The following is a 23,502-nucleotide window of genomic DNA, read 5'->3' as shown; positions in this document are numbered from 1 at the left end:
CTTTCCAGCCATTTTGCTGATTATCTGTATTGGCATTGGCAAAAATAATTAATTAAAAAGTGAAAAGTGTCCACATGGGAGGAACTTTTACTTCATAAAATCAATTTATTAATTTATTATTTCTTTTTTAAATTTTCACTTGACTTTATAAAAAAAATACTGCTGGGAATTTACATATTCCAATATATATATGTTACATAATATGTTATATTGCAAATTCTTAATATTGAGAGAAAGATTTTCAATTTTATTATAAATGCATATTGGTTCTAAATATTGGTTATTGGTCTAATTAACTACTAATAATCAGTATCAGCCCTAAAAAAAAAAAAACTAAAAAAAATCACATCTGCAACTACTGTATCTCATAGACTAGTGGCTATTATATAATTCCACCCTTCCATCTGTCACTTTAGCTTAAGTTACAGTTATATATAACTAAAGCTAAAGTGACAGGTGAAGGGGAATAATGATATATATACACGATAGCCACTAGTCTGTGAGATACAGTAATTGCAGCTGTGGTTTTAAAAAGTCTGTATATTCCAGAAATAAAAGAGATACATTTATATTTTGTTTCTTGGGGCCATTATAAGATATAATGGCCAGATTCCCCATGTTGAGCTGAAGGATGCACAGTGTTGGCCGCTGTTAAATGATTTTATCAATTAGTAGTGGAAAGAGCAGGACCACGGTCTTGAATCCTGCCTTCTGATTGGTCCACACGCAGAACTCGTAATGTTCAGCGCTCCCATATAAACCCATGCAGACTTGACATCGGTGCTATCTGTCATGCAAGTCAAAAGGATAGTGAGGAGTCCAGTGTAAAGACATTGCCGGCAGCTTACTTGTGATAGCCTACGTTTCTTGTGTTTTCGGCGCTGCAGAAGCTTTTGGAGCGTCATTCTTATGAATTACACACAGAGCAGGAGGCGTCTCTTTACATTTAGTTGTATTATCTGTGTTGAGAGGACGATGCCTTTGAGGACCGGACTTTTTCTCCTGATGGTGCTGAACGCATCTGCATATGAACTGGATCAAAACGAGTCTTATTCGCCCAGGAGAACACGCTTTTCTGCCAATAGCCCTTGTAAGTAACACGCTGCCTCCATCTGCATATCTCAGAGTGCACTGCTTGCTTTTTCTTTTTTCTTTTCTTTTTTAACACCCCATTTCCACAATATACAGGCTTTACCTTTGCTCGTTTTGTATGTGGAGATGTTTTTTTCCTCATAATTATTTTTGGCCTACGCAGCCTTTTGTGTGTTAACGAGCGCCTTGATTCATGGAAAAGGCTGCGGGATTAACGCTGTGGTTTTTGCCGGTGTCCTGCCGGCAACAGATGAGCATGGAGCTTGGTGCTGACACCTGAGAGTGCAGGCTGTGTCATGCTGGTATTCTCATGGTCGTTTTGGCTGCTGCATTCAGCATTATAGTGGACTTGAGGAGGGTTTTAGTGCATAAAGCCTACTGTGCAGCCTTCCTGTGTAGCAAAAGATTGTATTTTATCACACAGTTTGTCACTGGGGCTTAGTCTTTTGGACATATAAATGCAACCCTATGAGTTCACATTTGTTATCCATCAAAAAAAAGAAAAGCCTGAGTCATAATCCCTTGCAATAACCATCCAGAAATGACACTGCAAAGCATGAATATGCATGGCTTCATTCAAATGTTGACTTTTCCTTTTTAACACAAAGGTACAGCGCAGCGATAAAAGACAGTGGGAGACAGGGATGCTGATTCCCCTTCTGCAGGAATTGCTTCATCATCATAAGATTTGCAGCTCACTCTCTGTATTTGCGAGCAATCTCTGGTCCCTGATGGCAGGCAGACTTTATCTGACTGTGCAGGTCAACATGGGGCCCCAGATTCCAAGTCTGCCAAGTAGGCTTAGGCTCCGCGGTGACATTTCTTAATGGTTATTACAAAGGATTTGAGTCCGGCTGCCTGCCATCTCAGTGGATTCTTGGATGGAGAATAAGGGAAGCCAACTATCTGGATACACTGATTTACAGATTATGTTTTATAGCTCATTCTTGGTGTAAAATTTCAAGTCAGTTGCATGGACTTAGAGCTGTGTTCCACATGGTCAAGATCAGTTTTCTTTTTTTTTTTTTTTTAGAAAATGGACTGAGGGATGTTGCAGAGTAGCTGTTTCATAGGGTTTATGAAGATGGGGATCAGAGTCAGTTGTGGGCTTATCAGCCTAATATTTATTCCAGTCATGTGACACTCCTGATATGAACATGGCAGCATGTATTTCATTATGTAGAGGTTCATGGGATCATTAACGGGTATATAACTGGACTGTGATATTTGCTTGGAGGAAGAGTCCTCAAATTCAGCTAGACATTTGTGTAAAAAATTGAAGACAAAGCATGGTGGCAATGTATGTGTGTGTGTGTGTGTGTGTGTGTGTGTGTGTGTGTGCCAGTGGTACAAGTGTATGTTTGTGTGTGTCTACAGGCACGCCAAAAATTTTCAGTAAACTCCTTGGTATTTCTGGTGCTGTTCATCCAAGCTCTGCTGAAAAGAACCAAACAGTGGAATATAGGTCCCTGCCAAGAGAAAAGTGCTATAGTGCCAAATAGTGTCTGAGACTCTCCGAGTTGTAAGGTGTCCAATCTCCAGTCAAGTCACTATTTGCCCCGAGTGACTGTATGTCTTTTGTGAATCACCAAAGTATGAACATTCTCTTTTGTTCACTGCATTTTTGTGCCGAAACCCTGGCAACCCTTGTGTAATGAGCTCAGTGAGTGTGCAGTGATTCCCAGTGAACCCACTGTTGGCTCCCCTGCTGATGGTTCATTCTCTGTGCCCACAGCAGATGTGGCACGCTGTCTCAACAGTGCCCTCCAAGTTGGCTGTGGAGCCTTCGCCTGCCTGGAAAACTCAACTTGTGACACAGATGGCATGCATGACATCTGCAAGTCCTTCCTTTACAGTGCTGCTAAATTTGACACTCAGGTATACACACTTTAATTAATTTCACAGAGACTACACACACAGTATGCCATTCTCTCTGTTTCTACTGTGCACATGGACTTGTGTAGGATTACATGGGCGTAACTGTTAGGGCAAGAATGTGTGAAGCACTGCTGTGTTTTTACAGGGTAAAGCATTTGTGAAGGAGAGCCTTAAGTGCATTGCCAATGGCATCACCGCGAAGGCATTCCCCACCATCCGCCGCTGCTCCACCTTCCAAAGAATGATATCTGAAGTCCAAGAGGAGTGTTACAGCAAGCTGGACATCTGCACTGTGGCCCGATCGAATCCAGATGCTATTGGCGAAGTGGCACAGCTACCAAGTCACTTCCCCAATAGGTGAGCTCTTCCTCTACTGCATTTTTGTGTTTTCAATAGCTTGAAAGGAGCCGTTTAAATCCTCACATGGAGCAGGTCTTTACCCAGAGAGTCTGCCATGTTGCACCGCCATCTTTCTAATCTACAGTAGCCCAGAATGGACAAACCAAACACTGGCTTTAGATAGGGCCATTTGCATTTTTGTAGTCGGCAGCCCCTCAGCAAAAAGAGTATACGAAAAACACAGATTTATTTTACATTAGTTAGCTTTATTCAGTGTTTTTACTGGTTTAAATCACCTGGTACGTTTGTTTTTGAGAGGAGGAGACCTCTGCAGATAAATCATCTCTCAGTAAAAATGTCTTTAAGGGTTAGGCTTAAAATTTTAACTGGGAGAACTTTAAGATGGTTGCAAGCTGCAATCTTTAACGCTAGATACCACTAATTCCACTAAATCTTACACACTGGACCTTTAAAAACAATGGTTTATTTCACCAGCAATCAGCAAAAGCTGCCAATTACAAGTGAATGAGACATATTCCTGAATCACCTAAAACATCACCATTGTACATGGCTGGCATGTTGCAAATACTAAATTTGCGCCCTGATTTATGCAGCACAACAGATGCCTAAATTTGTATAGATTTCCATGTTTTGTTTACCATCTGCTTCATAAATTCTTTCATACAATGAAGGAAAATAAAAAAGGAATAACAAGTCTTCATATTTTTAGTTCCTGTTGTGGATGTTATACATACAGGATCAAGGTTTGAGGGTGAATACAAAAGGGCTAAGCACAAGGTAAAAAAAAAGGCACAAGGCTTGACAGTGCCACTCCCACATGGATGGCATCAGACTCTAGAGCACATGTGCAAACACACTGAAATAGGCAAGGGCGCAGGTTTTATTTTAACATTGTGGGGGCACATATGAAATGGAGGGGGTCTAGGGGTCCTCTTTCAGAAAATTTTAAGCATCAAACACTAATGCATTCTGCATTTTGGGGAATGTATGCACCAATTTGTGCCTTTTCTACATCATTATATGGTGCAAATGTCTTTAACCTTGTCCAGAAATAAGTCCCCTACCACTTTCAAGCTTTAAATAGGGGGGGTAAATGCACATGTTCAAGATATTGACGGGGGGGGGGGGCATCCCCTGCTACCCCCGAAAATTCTACAGCTATGGAAATACATGTAAAGATTTGAGCTGTAGAACAGGAATATATAGTTGCACATTTTTGTCCATTTTGTCTTTCTTTCATTTCAGCTCTTCACATCCTGCGATGCTTTGTTTTGTTGTCCTAGGTTTTACGGTAAGCTGCTACAGAGCCTCATGGACTGTGATGAGGACACAGTGGACCGCGTTAGGACCAGCATGGTGTCGCGGCTAGGCCCAGAGATGACCATGCTTATTCAGCTGCTGCAGAACAAGCCCTGCCCATCCACTGCTGTGGCTGCAGCTGCCGCCATCCCAACTGGAGTGGAGGGCCGTGGGAGTTGGCGCTGGTCCATGGGTCCCCATATGTACAAGATCCAGCCTAATCTGCGAAACAGAGACTCTGCCAGTCATTTTGGCAAAAAACGCTCGGCCAGTGACAGCTCCTAACTTCCACTCAGATTCAGAAACTCCACACTCCTCAAAACATCATGAAAGCTCCTCTATTCCCTAGGGGTGATAGAAATCCACTCCTCCGCTAGACTGGAAGTTACAGAAATATGCACCTCTAGGGAATGCCGGAACGCCCATAGAGTTGATATCAGAGTTTGATTGTTGTTCTATTGTATATCCTACACTTTAGGCTTGAGAGAAACCCCCTTTCCATCGAGTCCGCTCACAGTTAGTGTTGAACATGTGGCTGTTGCATCTGTGCGACATGGTCCTGTTCACTCCTCGTCACCTCCTCCAACAGAGATGAATCCTTAAGAAGATGCCAAGCAAAAAAAAAAGTTTAAAAAAAACAAAACAAAAAAAAACAGCCATAGTGGTTCGCACCTCTAGAGCACAAGTTCATACTTTAAAAGACAAATCTCATAATCTCGATATTCGTTCATGAATAGAAATCAGTAGTTGGATTATTAGTTCATTGATAGGAATGGGAAATTATTGGTAGACGTGTCTAATATTTCAGAGGTGGGACCAGTCAAATTGTGAGCATGAGATGTTAAATTTCATATCTATTTTCTGATTAACACAACAGTTAAATGTACTGTATACGAAGTTATCTGAGACAGCCATAGCTAGCCCTCTAAAAGAGAGCACTCATATGGAGTGAGGTCTGTAGAGGTTTCATAACAACCTTTGAGAGGTTACCTTAAACTGACCAAAAAACTTCAAACTGCCCTGAATGCTATTCATGAAATACCAAAATAGTGTATAGCTATAGCACTTATAATTGTTTTTTTCTTTCTGATGGCAGATGTAGCCATGGTCATGTGTTTCAAATCATCATCCTGCACATAAGGATTGTTCAGGTCGTGGCCAAGTCTCAGAAAAAGTCCATTGTGCATATCTTGTATCCAGACACTTGTAATGCATATGACTGTTGAGCTCTACGGTATACAGTATGTGGGACCATGTTTAGTGGAATCTGTATCCATGTTCTTAACCGAGTGTGAAGCAGCAGTGTATGTGCAGTAGCTGATTAGCACGTTCACCGATGAGACTGAGAGCAGCCATCTTTTTGGACTGATGATCATCATTCTCTGAGGTGAATAACGTGACATACACGCTGGCTTCCAGTGTCAAGATTGAGAGTGACTATTTAAAAAAAAGCCTTGTTGGAATGATATTTATTTTCCTACTATATTATTTAATGTTGTTGATTTTTTTTTTTATTTTAATGCATTATTGTAGTTTTAATTCGTTTACAGATTTTAAAAAAAGCAGTTCAGTCATGGCTCCTATTTGAACATGAGCTCTATGCCAAAAAACACACACAAAAAAAAAACAAAAAAAAGAAAAAAAAAAAAAGAGCTGACACTCTGGTGACTGAATGGGACCCATGTCATGACTCTGTGCTGGCCATAGGGGAACAAGGTCGGTCATTCAAGTCAGGTGATTTATTTTAGGGGTGTTACAAGGGACCACAACTAAACAATAGCTTCACTTTGACACACTTTCTGGTTGAAAGAAAAAAAAGGTTGTCATTGCAGCTGCTAGATCTAGACGTGCTTGTTCAGTGCTGGGGGGTTTGTGCACATTATTGAAGAGTGATCAGGTATAATCACAGTAAATCAAACACCAGCATCAAGTGTTTTCATGGCTCTGCGCTAGTTTGCAGTGCTTCTCTTGACATGGGTTACATTTTTTATTTTTTTGGGTAATTTTCCTTAAACGTATGCTATGCAGGAATTGTCGGTTACTGTTTGCAAACACAAAGTTCAAACTTGGCCCTTTCTACACTGCTGGCTACATTGCAGGAACGTTATATTTGCTGTAAATTAAAAGACAATAGTTAGGCAAGCTAACTAATCTAACTGCTGAGAACCACACAGGATCAGGAAACAGGCCAACTACATGTCGCTCGTCCTCCCCATCCTCCTCCTCAGTGCTCAGCAGTGAAGGTGGAAGTAAAGGAAAACTCCAGATTTACACGTATTTTTGTTTCTTTGAACAGGTTTTGTTCACTCGTGTTTTTTTGGCACTGTGGCCATAATCTTTGTAGCTTCCTCTCTTGGACTCTTGCTGCTACTACCTGGTTGCTAGCTTTTTATTAAGTATCGACCTCACCTGTGGGCCATACAGGAACACCCTGAAAATAGCAAAATAAGACGAAAATACAGGCAGAGTGTCTGAAGATAACTACACCACCTCACACTTCTAATCTCTTGTTGTTTTTTGCATCTACTCATGGACGAGAGCCTCATATTCAGACAGTGGGAGATGTAAACATTAATGTCATCCTTCTCAGCTGAGCTGTAACGTTAGTTAGCTCTGTGGTGCTGGTGATACACAGTGATGTGGCTGTCAGATGTAGTTTAACAGAAAAAAATTGTTCCTACATGAAACTGCACACAAGTTATGTGGATTGTCTTTAGTAATTCGGTCGGGGGTTGCATTTAGCACCACCAGCTGAGTGCAATCTAGTTCTATTATATTGGAGAAGAGTTAGTCATCACTACGGCCAATATCTCCAACACTTAGCAACTTACACCAAAACACTCTGGACTGACACACAGAACCACAGGTAAGAGGAAAAACATGCAGTTTTGATATTAGGATGAATTGTCCCTATAAGGGACCGTGTCACTCTACTTTAATGTATAAAAAAAAAGTCCTGAAGCAATTCCCTCTCTCAAAACAAAATATGAAATCTGAACATTTTTGCAAATCAGACTGCATGTTTTAAAGCCTTCAGAGATCAAGACAATCATTTACAATCAGTATATTGGTACAGAGCAAAAGTCCCTTCATGCTGGTGTTTGTTTTATCTATGCCTGATTGATAGATGGTGGATTGGTGCCAATAATGTCAAGTTAAGTTAAGTTAGTTTCTGTTTGACAATAAATTGAAAATGTTTGTGCACACTGAAAATGCAACATAGAGATTAACCAGGGCTGGGTTCAGTTCACTGTTGAGCAGTCTGATTGGTCATCTTGAAAACAGTTTTATAACAAAATTAGAAAATATAGTTTTGACTTCATGCTAGGAACTGAACTCAGTCCTGTTTGAAAAAAAAGCAAATATATACAGTATATTGTCCTGGATTGATAAGACTGAAGCACAGACCAGAAAAAGAGATGTCAGTGTCAATTTATTAGCTATGTTAAGAATTCCAAACTATGCAATAATCTCACATACAAAGGATTCACAGCAACACAGAAATTGACCTTTATTTCATTCAGTGCCAGCTGATGCTGTGTGAATAAAGCGGCAGCGTGCATGCTCTCATACTGCACTCACAGTGTGGAGGCATCACTCCTCTATATTGCTTTCTGTTTCTGTGTTTTTTGTAAACTGGTGTTTCTTTTGAGCATTTCTTTTGTGTCATTTGGTGCGAAAGGACAGGAGTTCTGAAGGAATCACATGGGATGTTAAGAGCTATAGTCACACTGTAGTGTATCCTAGCTTACTATTTTATGTTAAATATGCACTTTGCATCTTAACCACTATAAAGGGCATTGAAACATTCAGCACATGTGCAACTGAGACATGTTTTATTTACCCAGTGAATGGAAATCAGTCTGAATATTTTGCATCCTGAAGGGTCAGGGCTTCTTCATGTACTATTGATACATATGTCTGTATCTTTGTTGTCCATGGGTAAATCCAAAACCCAACAGCTGCTGCTAAACTGTTACTTCCCTGTATGATGCTGTCCAGATGCCCCTCTACTGTGGCCGCTCTGGTCTGTCAACACACAGCAAGCTCAGCATCAGTCCGCATTTACACATTTTATTGTCTATCCGTGTCTTCATATTTATTTTCTATGAACATTCCTTGTGTCAAATATATTTGGCAAGGGCAAATTGACTGTTTCCTCACCAAGTCAAATGTAATGGTAATTTCAGAGAATGTACCTGTATACTGAATGTCTGTTTCGGCGAGGACATGCCCAAGTTAGGTGACCCATGAAGGCTGTTTGGATAAACAAAAGTGAGAAAGTATGTAAGGCTTTCAGCTACTTTCTGTTTTAGGTTTTAATACAAGCGTAGGGTGCTTAAGGTGGTACTGGAGCATTATTAAATTGACCCATGGTGAGTTTTGTGAAACTGTTTCTCCTGTCGACACTAGAAACTAAAGACTCCCTCACTTCTGGCACTTCATGGTACTCTTTCCTCTCAAGACTTGAAATAGATAAATGTTGTGCTTAAACTAAATCAAAAAGCTTCAGTGACTAGTAAAGTTTATTTTGTATTCATATATAAGTGACAGTTATTTTACTATCAGATTCAAAAAGTTATCGCAGATATAAGGAGGTTACTGAAGTTCCTGATACAGATGCTATGTAACGCATGATTGACCCTTGTGAATCACTTGCACTTTAAAATATACCCATATACATATATACCCATACTGTGTATATGTCTGGGTTTTTCCTCTGTACTGAAAAGTCATGAAAGATACAAATGCATCAATTGTGTGTCTTTTGCTGAACAGAAATAAAATATTTATCATATCTGGCATATGGTATCAAATATGTTGCTTTGCTCTTGTTTCACTCTTTTGGATCTATCATGGCTTGCAGATTTGCATCACAGCCTGGTCTCACTTCTGGGCAGGGTCCCCAGCGTCACTATATATCACGGGAGGCAACGTTTAGCATCTGATTGAGAAGCACCAGGCTGTCCACCAAATCCAATCTAGACTCATCTGCATCAGTATGCAACGCTCAGAGCAACATATGTAGTTAATAGAGCGTGAAAGTCAGTCAGCTTGGGTGGGATGAGAGGTGGATCGGGTCCAACAAACATCGAACTTTTGACTATGTTTGAGAAACAAACAAACAACAACATCGGTTGTGGCATTTGTGCCACTCAAAGCCAGGTGTTTTGTGGCGTCATCCTTGATCTTTTCTTAACCGTAGCCAAGTATTTTTGATGGCTAAATCTAATAGTCAACCCCTTTATACTGCCACTTTTGTGTCACTCAAAGCCAGGCATTTTGTAGCAACATCCATGATCTTTTCCAAACCACAACCAAGTAGTTTTGTTCCCTAAATTTAAATGTCGACCCCTTTTTACCACTGTGTTTGCCTGCGTGCCTCTAACCTGAGTATTTTATTAGTGACAATGGCAATTTCTTTCTAAATATACCAAGTGGATTTGTTGCCTAAACCTAATCGCTGACCCCTTCAAACAGCCAACCCTCTCTGTGTCAACAGACAATGCAAGAGGCTCCCCTTGGCTTCATTTTAATAACGCTCTGGGCTTCTAAAATTGATCATGTTGTGCATTAACATCTAACGATTTAAATTAGTCCTTTGGGTCTCAGTTGCCCTAAAACATTCAGAAAAATGCCTCTTGGTTCATTTATCAAACCACCAAATGCATTGTTTAATGGATGAAACATGGGGAAAACAGTGTGGTTTTCTCTCCCTGGATTGCTTAAATAAGCTTAAAGATGCAGCTATGTTCTGACTGTATGGTTCACTGCGTGAAGCAAAAAGTGTTTGGTAACATGTTCATGGGTCTCCTCAAACCAGAAAAAACATATAAAGACAGTCCCAGTATAAAGTAGAGACTATAAAGTACCAAACTGCCATGACCTCCCAATGATTCGTGAAAGAGTCAAATGTTGTGTGACCAAGACATGGACACAAAATCTACAATAAATGTGTTGCCAATAACACCATGATTATATCTAGGTCTGTTAGCATTTCTAATTTCCTCAGCAACATGAAAAATGGAAACAAGCTCAGTCCTTGGGTTGTCAACATCCCAAGCATACAGCAGCCGCCAGGGTCAAATGTGCTGCAACTTGAGACAACCCTTCTAAATAGACAAAACACAACCAAACTGAGAAAACATCTTCAGTAATTTGAAGACACATGCACTGCATTTGGAGAACATGCCGCAAATACTACAAAACAACACATTAAGAAAATGAGCTACAATACATCACGACCCCAACAGTGTTTCCAGAGGACACTTAATAGGGATGCACATATCCGGATGCACATATTTTGGCCGCGGTTTTTGACTTAGATTATTGGAGTGGGCTATCAGTCAGTGGTGTTGGAAAATGAGCTGAATTGTAAGTGTTTTTTTAATTCCAGCCTCCACTTTGAAAACAACGGGCTAACCAGCTAAATCAAGGTAACGGGGTGAATAATTGATATACAAATGATCATTTGGGGGATGAAGTATTCTTTTAAGCCGCTAAATCTTCAACTATGTTCACATTAGTCCCTCACATTGACTGTCTGCTGTTTGGTGCTGGTCAGGTAATGTGCAGTGGGATTTTAGGGCTTTTTTTTGCTGCTATGCTTATGCTATGAGAGCAGTAAGAGTCAAAACAGTAATCTAAAAATAATGAGTTGGCTGTAACACTCCATAGAGATGAGGGTATGTGCAGAGTGTGATCATTCACTGTGGGTTCTTAATTTTGAGTGACCCCTTCCACCTTACACATAATCACATAACATTTCGGTTTTGCTCTCATTTGGTCCCCATTGTATTCATCCTGGAGTTACAGAACATACCTTACAGTAACAGGACTTCCTTTGGCCTGAAGGTTGACGATTATCTACTTTGGTGACATTACAGTGGCCTCTTTGTTGCCCTCTTCAGTCTGTACCTTCACTTGAGAGAGACTAAGCCACATGTGGATGCAGATCTATAGTGAAGGTTTTTTTTTAAAGATATTTGGTTTCTTTGAGCTTTCTTTGGTAACAACATTAATAAATGACCACATCTTAGCTATTTATCAGTAAGTTTTATGCCGTGTATTGTGTACCCTGAAACTAACAGTAAATCAAATTCTTTCCAGTGAAAGATATTTAACACAAATCATAAGCACACAACAGTGCTGTGGTTTACCACATCTCTTCAGAACATATGACGATATAATCCTGCAGGACCCATGAAGGAAGATGAAGGACATAGAGAGCACCTCCTGATGCAAATGAACTTTCTTAAACTTGAACACAAACGAGCTGAAACTGCAAAGCGCTCTGTTTGGTTGAAGAGCCTGAGGAAAAGAGGGGGCAGAACACAAGACGCTCCATGGACGCTAATCTCAGTCAGAGGGAGATATAATTTCATGCCTATTTAGAGAAGAGTCCTGAAGGGCTTTCTCATCAGCCGCTCTCCAGTCTCATGGATAGGTGATGCAGCAGCTCTGCACACAGATTCTATCATCTCCTTCTTTAAAGAGACATTCACTCTCAACTCATCAATGAATTTAGCACAAGCACGATGGACGGAGCGCAACGCTTCTGAATTTTTTTTTCCATACGGTCAGTTACAATCCGTCTCTCACTGAGCGTTTTTGCTCAGCTGCAGTTATGTAGTGGGCAACTTTTAAAAAGCTGCCTTCGACACACAGAAACATCTTGTTGCCAGGAAACATTTGAACAGATTTTTAGATTTTTGACCCTGTCTATTCACTTTGTTGCCTGTTGCTTGGACTGCTGCCGAGTGTATCACCGCCCTGACAATCACAACCAGAGTAATAATGAGTAATGACGAAATTAGAATTTAATTATGCAGATGCAATTCATACCATCTGCTTGTGTTTTTTTTTTTATTCGATGTTAATGCGTTTTAAAGCTGGTAATGAAACAGTACTTTATTGGAGCCATCAGATACAACGTTATGGTACCTTCTGCTGCAGGATGATGCTGAATAAACCTCTTGCACATGCATGTCATGTGGGATAAATCTGCCTGCAGTGCTCACAATGCTGCTCCAATATGAGCAATAAATGCATGCATTTCTTGCAAGCATTTTTTCACAGTGGGGTGCACAGCATTGGGGGGTTATGTGTGCTCTCCTTGGACAAACAGAGTGACCCTGTAATAAACACAAATGACTGGAGCTTCTGCAAGCTGCAGGCAAGCAACAAAACGACCTTTGTTTGTCATTGTTTTAACCTCTTGATCAAATCTGAGGGAGGTGCAATGTATCCATAGTGTATGCATAGTGTCAGCAATTTAATGGGACAAATGAACAATGCACTGTGGTTAGTGCGGCACGGCAATTGCCTCTCCCCTCTCCCAGTGTGTTTTATATTCATTATGTCCTTCTCTTTCCCATGAAACTTGTGGCATATTCATCAGCAGTGTGACAAATTAGATGTGCAGTGAAATGGAGTATGACTGAGAGCAGTGGAAGATTAGATCCACTCCAATCTTACCCAGCAATCACTATCCCTTCATTTCTGTGGGGAAATACCCAAGGACGGGAAAGAAAATTAGATCAAATTTTACTGAAGAAAGCGCTGGAGTGGCAGGGGAAAGAGATGAAACAGAGCATTTTCCATTTCTGCCAAGGCATCTCTGGATTTGACTCTGAATCAAATGCAATGCAGTTTTTGGTTCCTGATATGCAGAATACATTAAACTAAACATTATATTAATTGTAGCAAGTAATGGGTTCACTGTATTTTGTCACCATCCTTTTTTTCTTTCAATATGCACGCTATTTGTGCACCTAACATCTGCCTTAGCCAATCAAATTGATGGAGCCAATTTAGCATCGTATTCAGTCACTTCACTGGTGTTGTAATGCTCTTGAACACTCTCAAATGTTGCTTTCTCTTGCAGCACCTGACTATTTCAACAGCTCTCCCACTAAATGTTGATCACTGAAAAAGATTCAGAAATGTGGATAAGGTGATGTTCCACACAATGCTGTTATAAGTTTGAGCAGAGGTCACTCATTATGTGCCTTAGTGCCTGTAGTATTACCCTATCTGTAAGAGATGGAGGAAATGCTGAGACTCAGAGAAGCAAAACTACACAAGACAGGCCTTAGATGAAAAACGTACATGTTGGGTTCTCTAGAAAAAGATTTTGGCTTCAGTTCAAGTCTCTCGAAAAGAAAATTGGCAAAATTATATTAAGATATATACAATATATACTATATGATAGACTGCAAATTCCCAACAAGTCCCCTCTCTCTAACACCAATTAAGTGTAGATCCAACAGCACTCTGCATGACAATGAGTTACCATAAATAAATGATATTCTCTCATTTATTGATCATCATGTGTGGATAAATCCATGCTTTTATTGAGGTTCCCTCAAATGAACACAGTGTGGCAGAGACATCTAGTGGCTGGAAACAGGTCATACAAAATGTCTTTCTAAATACAGGACAGAAACTACAAACTATTTATAATTTGGGGTTTTTTTTTTTAAATGCACGCTTTGCCTAAAGTCTAAAGCCCAAAGTAATCCTGAAAAAGCATGACGCTAATGGTTTAGGTAACTTATCACTTAAATTTGGCTCTAACATGAAACATGACTACAACCTGTCACCACAGGTCTACACCCCTCCGAGTGGATTAAATTAAACTATTAAACCACTTTCCAGGGTTTGTAAATTAAGAATCATGCAGAATAGGCAAAAAATGTTCAAGTACCATCAACAACACCATGACTCACTGTTAACCTTTCACCAAGCAGTAATGCAATTGACAAAAAAGAGAAGGATATGAAACATAAAGAGGTTGGATCGACTTTTATCTGCTGAGCTGTGCAAAGACAAACTGGGTAACAATGACCACAGCCTTACAAGATAGAAATAGTTTAAATAATTAATGTGAATCTTCTCTTTAAAAAAAAAACTGTTACTTGAATTAAATATGACATTACATGTCCCAAACTAAACTAAACTAAGTAAAAGTACGGAGAAAAAACAATGCTCCGTTACATTTTGCCAATGATGGTATCCTGAGTGTAACATTTCAATAGAAACGTGCAGTCCAGATCCATCCTCTTCCAATACCGTTTTGCTTTTTAAACTATTTACCACGTTTTCATTATAATAAAAGATTTCTAAATTGCCATCTGTCCTGTCGCTAATATTAAGAAAACACCCTGACAATAGAACGCAAGCATATACAATTCATCTTAAATAACAAATAAGTAACTTTTTTAAACTTTCTTTCTCAATAGATTCTATGACCGTGTCCTTTTTGTCTTTCCAGGAGGTCAGACGTCCGCATCAGCAACAGAGATGTAGTTCATGTTTTCATGTTTTGAGCACCTTAACAAGGATACGTGCCGGCATGATGTTGTTGGAGTAAACCTGTAGGTTTAGTTAGCACCTTTCAGCTTCAGAGTCTATAAACCACATAGAGTAAACACTCTTACAACTCACGAGTCTACTCTGAAAAGTCTCCCTCTCTTCTGAATTAAAGTGTCAATGTCAGAAAACATTTTGACAAGTATCTTCAGTTGCATATTGGCCACAGGAAGGCTGGGTTCAGTTTCACGCTGTTTAAGACAGCTCGATCTCCTCTTTCAGCTGCTATCAGCCTCCTATTTTGCTGTATGATGAATTAGGGGTATTTTGTGGTAAACTGTACTTAGCGAGCTTCTTATGTTACAGTGAGGGGACAAATGGTGGAATCAGTCGGAAAGGCTTTGATTTTAAGCAACAGGAGTCGCACAAACTCAGAGGGAGCGTTGCTTCGAGCCCTCAGAGAACACTGTTATAGTGATTAGGTAATTTACTCATCAAACTGGACACCCTGAAATCCCTAAGGTGTCAAACAATTCACTGTTGACTTCTGAGTCCCCCCCCCCCCCTTTTGAAGGTCAGGTTTCTTGGTTTGTCAGTAAAAGGTTTGCTTGTTTTACATAGGATCACTGTCAAGAAACTATACATCGCTTTACTGTATAGCCCACGTTTTAAAGTTCTGATTAACAATTATTTAAGACAAAACTTCAATTCAGTTTTATTCATAAAACCTATTATCACACAATCACAATTTGCCTCAGAGGGCTTTACAGCATACGACATCCCTCTGTCCTTAGACCCTCACAACGGTCATCTAACTGAGAAAGCAGGTTCAGGAAGCACCCAAAGCAGTGGATACAGATGCTGAAGACCTCAGATAACAATCTAACAAATGCACGTGTTTTTTCTATGTCCTGAACCTGGGATGTTGCATTTATGTTGCATATGCCAGAACCAAATTACTCTGCATTTTTCCATTTCAGTATAAGTATCTATGAATCTAAAAATAACACATTTTGAGTAAAGAATAAATTGCTTTTTACAAAAATGGTTATTCACACATTTCAGTTTAAATGTGAGTATTAATAGCATCATGCTTCTTGACAATTTCATTCAATTTATGTCAAAGGGCATGACAAGAATGATCGCCTATAATAAAGCCACTATACTCCCATGTGGGGGAAAATTAATATTGATGTTTTCATATTATATCTGATATCACCAGACTATTTTCCCTTTGATATTAATGAGTCACAAATGGGTTCTTGTGACCTAAACTCTTGTTTTGTTTGTGACTTGGATAAAACTATTGTGTCATTTTATGACTGGTTTTCCTTCTTGGACTTGTATGGGTCACTGGCACTTTTGATCAGTGATAAAATATCCAGAGATAGTTTAACTATCATGGTTCTGATGGGACATTCATGTCATTATGATGGGACCTTTTATCAGCCAATCAGCACATCAGAGGTCTGAGATCAAGTCAATTTTATATAGTTAAAATCACAGATTTGTCTCAGAGGGCATTAAAATCTGAACAACCTCTATCCTTAGAGTCTGTATTGGGTTAAGGGAAAACTAAATACATTTCAATAAAACCTTCTCGAGATAAGGTATTTTGTCCCATTACAAAACTCTCACAAGAGCAACATGACCAGCAGCAGAGGTCAGCATTGAGTCCAAGTCAGGATCCGATGCTCCTGTGGACATGTGGACACCAGCAGCATACGCGGCCTGAAGAGAGGAGACATGCTGTTGTTTTTCTGTGATTAAAGCAACTGTTGCTGTGATAATAGCAATAGGTGTTCACTTACTCACATTTGTGGTCACTGTTTAACTGTCTTGCTTTTTTGGGTAGCTATTGGTCGATGAGTCTCTCTCCAGACCTATTGCTTTAATTAGATGACTGCTTTTACATTGTGAGGAACAGGAGCTATGGTTGCCATGTTACAAGAGGGCATCAGTGCTGTTTTTGTCAAGGCACGAGCAGGTGTTTTCCTTGTTTTTTTTCCATCATACTGTTATTTATTATTTTATTTAGCCTTTACTTAACCTGGTCGGTCCCATTGAGATTAAGAATATTTTCAGGGGAAACCTGGCGAAGACAGTCAGCAGTGAAAAACACAAAAGTTGCAGACAGAGACACAAAAGGAATATGGACTGTTTCCACCAGGGCCCAGGAGGTAATTTGGACTGTTTTTGCCATGGCCAGAACAGGACTTCTCACTTTTCTGGCTGTAGGGCAAGCAGTTGTGTTCTTTGTTTTCGACATTGCCTATGCAGCAGCAGCCACTGCAGTGAGCTATATCTGCCAGCTTCAGTCAGACTGGTCATCAGCTAAGTTTTTAATGTGCTCATGTTCTTCCACTCGCTCTCCTACTGTCTGCCATGATTCTCCAATTACTCTCTAAAAACAGTTAAGGAGTTATTTTGACAAATAGTCAACGTCTGATCTGGCCACCGACTGCTCTCATCGTCTTCCTCTTGCTGTTACTCAGAGACTAATAATTCATGTGGTCTTGATGAAAATGTATAATCACATGTGATTAAAACACACATAGTTACTGCAAAGCTGTTGCATAAGTTAGCAAGGGAGAGCCCCAGTGTATTATGACATACCCTTAGGCCCCTTAATTATGAAGCACACGTGCACACACTTAGATATGCACACACACTTAGGCAATATCTACAGTACCAACCATGTGTTGGATTTTACAGTGAGAATGTGTTACCTCGGCTATTGTACTTGCAGAGGACAGAGGTCAAAGAGAAAGTGATCAGCAGCATGGACAGTGCTGTGACAGCCAAAGTTCACAAACGTCTCAACCTCTCACCTGAGAGCAGAGGAGCTGTCCATTTCACTGCCTGCTGAAATGACTTTTTCAGATATTTTTAACACAACAACCTCAGGACAACTGCACTCCTCGACATAAAAGCAAGAGATTACAGTTAGAGAGAAGAGAGCTGCAATACTATCAACAAACGACACCATGTCCCGAAAACTGGCCAGCTACAGGGGCACAGTTTAACCACAAAAGTACACACACAAACACACACACAATGACACAGGTGCTCTGCAGCGACCTGACTCCAAAAACAATAACAAGCTTTGAAACAGGGGCACAGCGGCCCAGCAGATACCCCCCAAATCCCACTGAAAAAAGCTCATGTACTCACCTATTTGAATGCTTCTGTCTCTGACCTAAAATATGTAAATATAACAGTTATCCAATGCCAGGAACAGCTAGCATCTATTAGGCTATTAGTTAGTTTTCCGTCATAATTCATGGCTATCCACATTAATGTATTAGCAGCCTACAGCTGTAAGTTTAGCTTACATAACACATGCGTGCATGCTTCAAATGTATTTCTAACACAACAGCCAAACGTTACGATTATTCAGACAGTTGCTACCTAGCTTGCTGCCGACTTTAGCTTACCTGCTACATGTTTGTTGACACACACCTGAGGGCAGCGCGAGGGGCTTGTCCATGAGCGACTGTTGGTGAAGGAAGACTAATTTAGGGAGCTTTACAGCCCTCTCCTCCTCTTCTTTTCTGTTTGAATGCTCTGACTGCTCGCTGGGCTTGCCTACTACGTGCGCAGTGTTGACATTTTTAACACATTTTGCGCTTCACCGGCCGAAGTCTTGACGTCTCGTCACGTGAGCAAATTGGGACTTCAGATGGGACAACAATGTACATACACTACCCAGCAATCATCGTTTCATCTTTATAATACCAATAAATATAAGTAAATATTCATTTGATTAAATCGTTTTTAGTAGTTTGTTGATGGTTTTTATACTACATGTAAAATATCCCTATAATGTTATTATAGTTTGGTTAGTGCTAACTTTTTTTTCCACACTATGATAGAGAAAGGTTTTCACATTTAAAGAAAACTTATTTCTGCTCCTTAAGTGATAGGATTATGACCAAGATAGTATGGATACATTTTTAAATTACATAAAGTGGTGGTGTTGGTTTGCATTATGAAACTAAATGCCATTGCCTTGCTTGTACTGACTATTCTTATGCCCCTGCTGTGAGGCCTTACATCCTTAGACTGTGTATATATATATATATATATATATATATATATATATATATATATATATATATATATATATATGAGACCATCTGCAGCGAGTTTACTTTAAACCTCAGAAGCAAGGACTTCTAGTGGCATGTGGGTGGTATGTGTGTAGTGGTTCCAGTCTGGCTATTGGGTCCAAATTTCTCCTTAGTCATTAGCTCAAGGTCCACACTGCAGATAAAATACCACATTTTAGTTTTATTTCACAAAATGTGAACAACACATTGGCTTAGAACAGGAAGAAATAAAACATAATGTAAGAATAAACTGAAAGTAAAAGCTGTGCTGAAAAGTCTCTGCATTTGCTTGAGTATTTCTATTTTATGCTACTTTCTACTTCAACTACTATTGCTACTATTGGGAAATATTGCACTTTTTACTATATTTATTAGACACTTGACAGATTGAGATTATTGATAGAAAACATAAATCTGTGTAAATTATGATCTAATAAAATCTAGTGGCATCTTGTGGTGATTATTGCAGATTACAACCAGCTGAAACTTCTCGCATGTGACTTAATTCTTTGATTTTCATGTTTAAAAATGTGTGATTTTGCAATGTTCTTATTGTGGAGGGGATATAAGATATATAGATATATTCTGTTGGGTGCAATCTTCAACCTCACTCACTACTAGATGCCACTCAATCCTTCACACTGGTCCTTTAAGTAAGATTTTGAATGGAGGACTTTTGGCTGTTTAATCAGAGCAGAACCATCCACACATTTTTTTTCTAATTTCTGTGACACTGCAAATACCAAAATGTAACCCAAGAATAGATCAAACTGGCTAAAGTAATCAGCCTAACTCTTCAGGAATGTTTATATCACTTGTTCATTGTGGAAGATGGTAACCCAACAGGTGGCAGTGATGCAATGAGTCAACAGACTTAAAACCAGCAGAGTAGTTCTTTCATCACATTGGTTTAATTCATCAATTAATAATCCATTAAAGTGTTAATTCATCACATGAACTTAAGGTGATTTCAGCATATCTAAATAGGAGTAATAGGAATCATGACGCAGTTCATGCATCAAATCTTCCTGCATTAATTTTCTGCATTTTGTAACCTAAATATAACTCATGTTACTTTATCATCAACTATTACTGCAATTGTTCTATATAAAGAACCTTCAAACGCTATTTAAGGCTCCTGCTCAGGCCTAGAAATGCTCCTCATATATCTCCCTATGTCCCCCAGCTGGACAGGCCGTGTCTGTCCTTGTTCCTGTCTGAGAGGACGCGCGTCTCGGCCTCAGTCAAGCATCGCAGGCTGGCGCCGCCGCCTCTCCACTTCCACAACATCAGGTATAATGTTACTGTTTGTTGTGGCCTGAGAACACTAATAACGCGGCAGGAAAACAATGTTGATGGTAAAGCTGTTCGACATCACCTAAGATCACTCAACCCCGGAGGACCAGTGTGCAGATTAAGTGGCTTTACTGGGCCGACCAGAAGCGTGGTTGAATAAATGACGGCTCACTTTAAACAGGTTAATTAATCTGGGACAGTTTCACTTGTTTCTAATGATGTTTGTTTCAACATATTTACGTTTTTTTTGAATGACAGTTATTTTGTCTGGAAATCAATGAAAAAATGTAGGAAGGTTTTTTTTTATTATCTTTAAATACATTGTATTTTATTTCATTTTATTACATTTATCCAGTCACTGTACACTGTAAAGTCTGACAAGCTGATTTTACTTTTAAAAATCTTGAAAACCAATTGCCTTCGAAAATGTAAGTAAATATAGGCCCATGACTATTAATCTTTAGTCTATTTATGTTTACTTTTTAAATATAATTGTTTACTCAGTATTAAGTAATATTTACTTAATTTTGTGAAGTTGTTGCAACTGACAGCTTTAATTAAATAAATTATAAAATAGTTGCTAACACTTAGAATACAAAGATCAAGGTAATTTCAACTGCCATTTTTAAGTTCACAACTTTGCATAACTATGTACATTCAGCTAAATTTTGAGTAAACTTAACAGTTAAATATCAAGTAAACATAAATTAAGATTAATAGTTATATTTATTTTCAATCGGTTTCCAAGATTATTTTAAGTAAGATCATCTTGTCAGATTTAACTGTGTTATTACCAAAAATTATAAAAAGAAAAGAAACAGAAAAAAATGAAATGTAAAAGTCCAAACTGCAGCCATACTGCAATTAGATAGTCTTCTCACGCCGTCGAGTTACTTGTTAATTAACCCTCTTAGCTGCACCCTCTCACAGAGAGATGTAAGGTGAGAAGAAAAGGAGTTGTGTGCGCAGGCTGGGTGTTGGCCACTGTTTTGAAGAGGGGTGACAGGTCTAGCTCTACCTTGCTCTTTAGCCGGACCCTTGAATGATTTAAATCTCCCCATGCCCTCACTCATCAGTCAGTGGAGAGACACGTCCAGCAGCATCACCGGCAGCTCGAGCTCAGCGCGTTTAAAGGACCGAAGTACTCCACAGAAGCTGAAGAGTTGGGATGCATCCCACTTCAACTACATCGACTCCCTTTTCAGTGAAGGATATTTTGAAACAGGAGCACCACCCTGACTTTGAAAATGAATTCTTGATGACTGATCAAGTTGTTCCGATGCATTATCAGTGCGCGCACGCTGCGTCCCGGACCAGGGACGTTTATGACTGCCAGACTGAGCCATGCCTCCCTGGGACGCGGGAGAAGCTCCGTAATCACAACTCAGCAGCGGGAGAGGAGATGAATGAGCAGGGTGAGATGATACACACACTAGAAATAGTCAGTAACAGATATACACATTCTGCTGATGGTTGGTCAGGTTTAGGCCGACCGAAATGGGGCCTTGTGCGCGTGATAGCAGGAAAAAAACATGTCCTATTAAGACCTGTCACTTTTTCATTTGCCTTAAACTCTTTCAAGTTAAAAACCAAAATTATTAAGTATTGATGTTCAGTAAGAAAACATACAAAAGAAAGCCCATTTATTTGCAATATTTTTGCCACCAACATCCAAAATGTATCAGCTAAATTTATGAAGATACGAGGAGGAAGTGAAAGATTTTATATTAGACCTATTATTAATTGGTCACTATGATCGTCACAATCTTTAAAGGTAATCAGGAACACACAGTTTGAAAATAAATGGGGCGCATAAGAGCTTTTTTCTATGCTTTTCCCCTGGTCCCTTATCAACTAAAAAGCAACATTTTGAAAAATGACGTGGGAAAATTTTGTTTTGTTTTGAATTTCGTTAAACTTTTAAAATGCCGTCTTTAAAAATAAAATAATCGAAAATAATTAAAAATGTATTATTTATTTATATCAATTATATATATAACTCCATACAACTCATAAAGTTTTATTCAGTGTGTCTTTGTTGTTGTTTTTTTTCAATCTTACTTTAGACTATCGTTGTTGTTTTTTCTCAAACAAATGAAAGTATGTTTTTTTTCTTTTTAAAGTCAACGCAGAAATATGTGAAAATGGGTTAAAATGTGCAGAATAGTAATAGGCCTACATTAAATAAAAAGGGGGAGATAAAACGTAAATGCTCGGATTGGATTTGGAAAAAGTAACACATGACATCCAGCTCTACGAACAGATTTTAACTTTAATTTTAGAAAAATGAAATACAAATTCATAGATGTATGCTGTAATGGATGTTGCCTGATGCGGGCGAATTAAGTTTATTTTTTCTTTTCTCGTTTGCAGAAATAAGCGGTGTTGACAGTTCACCTGACTGTGACAAAAACTCGAAAATCAGAGGCAGCAGGCTGCGCAGGAAGCCCCGGGTCCTCTTCTCTCAGTCCCAGGTGTCCGAGCTAGAGAGGCGCTTCAGGCAGCAGAGGTACCTGTCCGCCCCGGAGAGAGAGCAGCTGGCACACATCCTCAAACTCACCTCCACACAGGTCAAAATCTGGTTTCAGAACAGGAGGTACAAATGTAAGCGTCAAAGGCAGGACAAGTCTCTGGAGCTGGCGGGGTATACACCTGCACCGAGGAGGGTGGCGGTGCCGGTGCTGGTGCGGGACGGGAAGCTCTGCAGCGCAGCTTCAGCACCTTATAATGCAAATCTCGGACATTTCAATCCCGTATTTGGGTTTGGGAACAGCAGCGTGTACGGCTGCAATTATCACAGTGTGTCACCGTCAGCAGCACAGATGTGTAATAACCAGCTGGTAGATTTAACAGGAAACAGCCAGTTCAGCCACGGACACTTGCAGGCTTCATTACAGGGTGTAACAGGCTGGTGATTAAAACAAGACACTGGTCAGAATAATATCAAATCTTCAATGTTAAATTTAAGATGTTGTATGGAAATGTATCTTTTTTCTCTTACTGAAAAAGTCAGAGGCAAATTAAAAAGAAAAGCTCAGAATGTATTAATAATGTAGAGTAACTTCTTTTTTATCCTTTTAATTTTTTTTCTTCAACTACTTACATTCATTGTTTAGACAGTAACAAAATGTCTGAGTTTAATATGTACAAT

At 39.4% G+C, this 23,502-nt stretch overlaps 2 protein-coding genes and 1 long non-coding RNA gene across 4 annotated transcripts; 2 read left to right on the top strand and 1 right to left on the bottom strand.

Annotated features, from left to right (window-relative positions):
* Positions 1 to 798: 798 nt before the first annotated feature.
* On the top strand, positions 799 to 9,432 carry stc1 (stanniocalcin 1). Of its 2 annotated transcripts, none has more exons than XM_042488528.2 (4): positions 799 to 1,090; positions 2,831 to 2,970; positions 3,116 to 3,327; positions 4,614 to 9,432. In XM_042488528.2, the coding sequence occupies exons 1-4, from the start codon at positions 910 to 912 to the stop codon at positions 4,912 to 4,914; spliced, it is 834 nt and encodes a 277-aa protein (XP_042344462.1). In that variant the 5' UTR covers positions 799 to 909; the 3' UTR covers positions 4,915 to 9,432. The 2 variants fall into 2 exon arrangements, with proteins under 2 accessions (XP_042344462.1, XP_042344461.1); XM_042488527.2 differs by having other exon boundaries at positions 2,828 to 2,970.
* On the bottom strand, positions 4,660 to 18,594 carry LOC148189787 (uncharacterized). The gene is made up of 3 exons (XR_015776467.1): positions 18,381 to 18,594; positions 18,118 to 18,142; positions 4,660 to 4,851 (listed from the first exon to the last, which is right to left on the bottom strand). It is a non-coding gene; the product is annotated as an uncharacterized LOC148189787 (long non-coding RNA).
* Positions 18,595 to 21,519: 2,925 nt separating this feature from the next.
* nkx2.7 (NK2 transcription factor related 7) lies at positions 21,520 to 23,266 on the top strand. The gene is made up of 2 exons (XM_042487486.2): positions 21,520 to 21,766; positions 22,725 to 23,266. The coding sequence occupies exons 1-2, from the start codon at positions 21,520 to 21,522 to the stop codon at positions 23,264 to 23,266; spliced, it is 789 nt and encodes a 262-aa protein (XP_042343420.2).
* The last annotated feature ends 236 nt before the right edge of the window (positions 23,267 to 23,502 follow it).

The sequence above is a fragment of the Plectropomus leopardus genome, chromosome 4 (assembly GCF_026936395.1).
Source record: "Plectropomus leopardus strain MGB_pleo_1.0 chromosome 4, ASM2693639v1, whole genome shotgun sequence".
NCBI lineage: Eukaryota > Metazoa > Chordata > Actinopteri > Perciformes > Serranidae > Plectropomus > Plectropomus leopardus.
Note: the sequence above shows the minus strand (reverse complement) of the source record. Positions and strands in the feature narration are given on the sequence as shown.

What these genes read in the sequence shown, in the direction of transcription:
- nkx2.7 (XM_042487486.2), top strand. Translation starts at nt 21,520, where the DNA reads ATGCATCCCACTTCAACTACATCGACTCCCTTTTCAGTGAAGGATATT. An exon ending in AGAGGAGATGAATGAGCAGG is followed by an intron (nt 21,767 to 22,724) that starts GTGAGATGATAC and finishes TCTCGTTTGCAG; the next exon opens with AAATAAGCGGTGTTGACAGT.
- stc1 (XM_042488527.2), top strand. Translation starts at nt 910, where the DNA reads ATGAATTACACACAGAGCAGGAGGCGTCTCTTTACATTTAGTTGTATT. An exon ending in CTTTTCTGCCAATAGCCCTT is followed by an intron (nt 1,091 to 2,827) that starts GTAAGTAACACG and finishes CTGTGCCCACAG; the next exon opens with CAGATGTGGCACGCTGTCTC. An exon ending in CCAAGTCACTTCCCCAATAG is followed by an intron (nt 3,328 to 4,613) that starts GTGAGCTCTTCC and finishes TTGTTGTCCTAG; the next exon opens with GTTTTACGGTAAGCTGCTAC.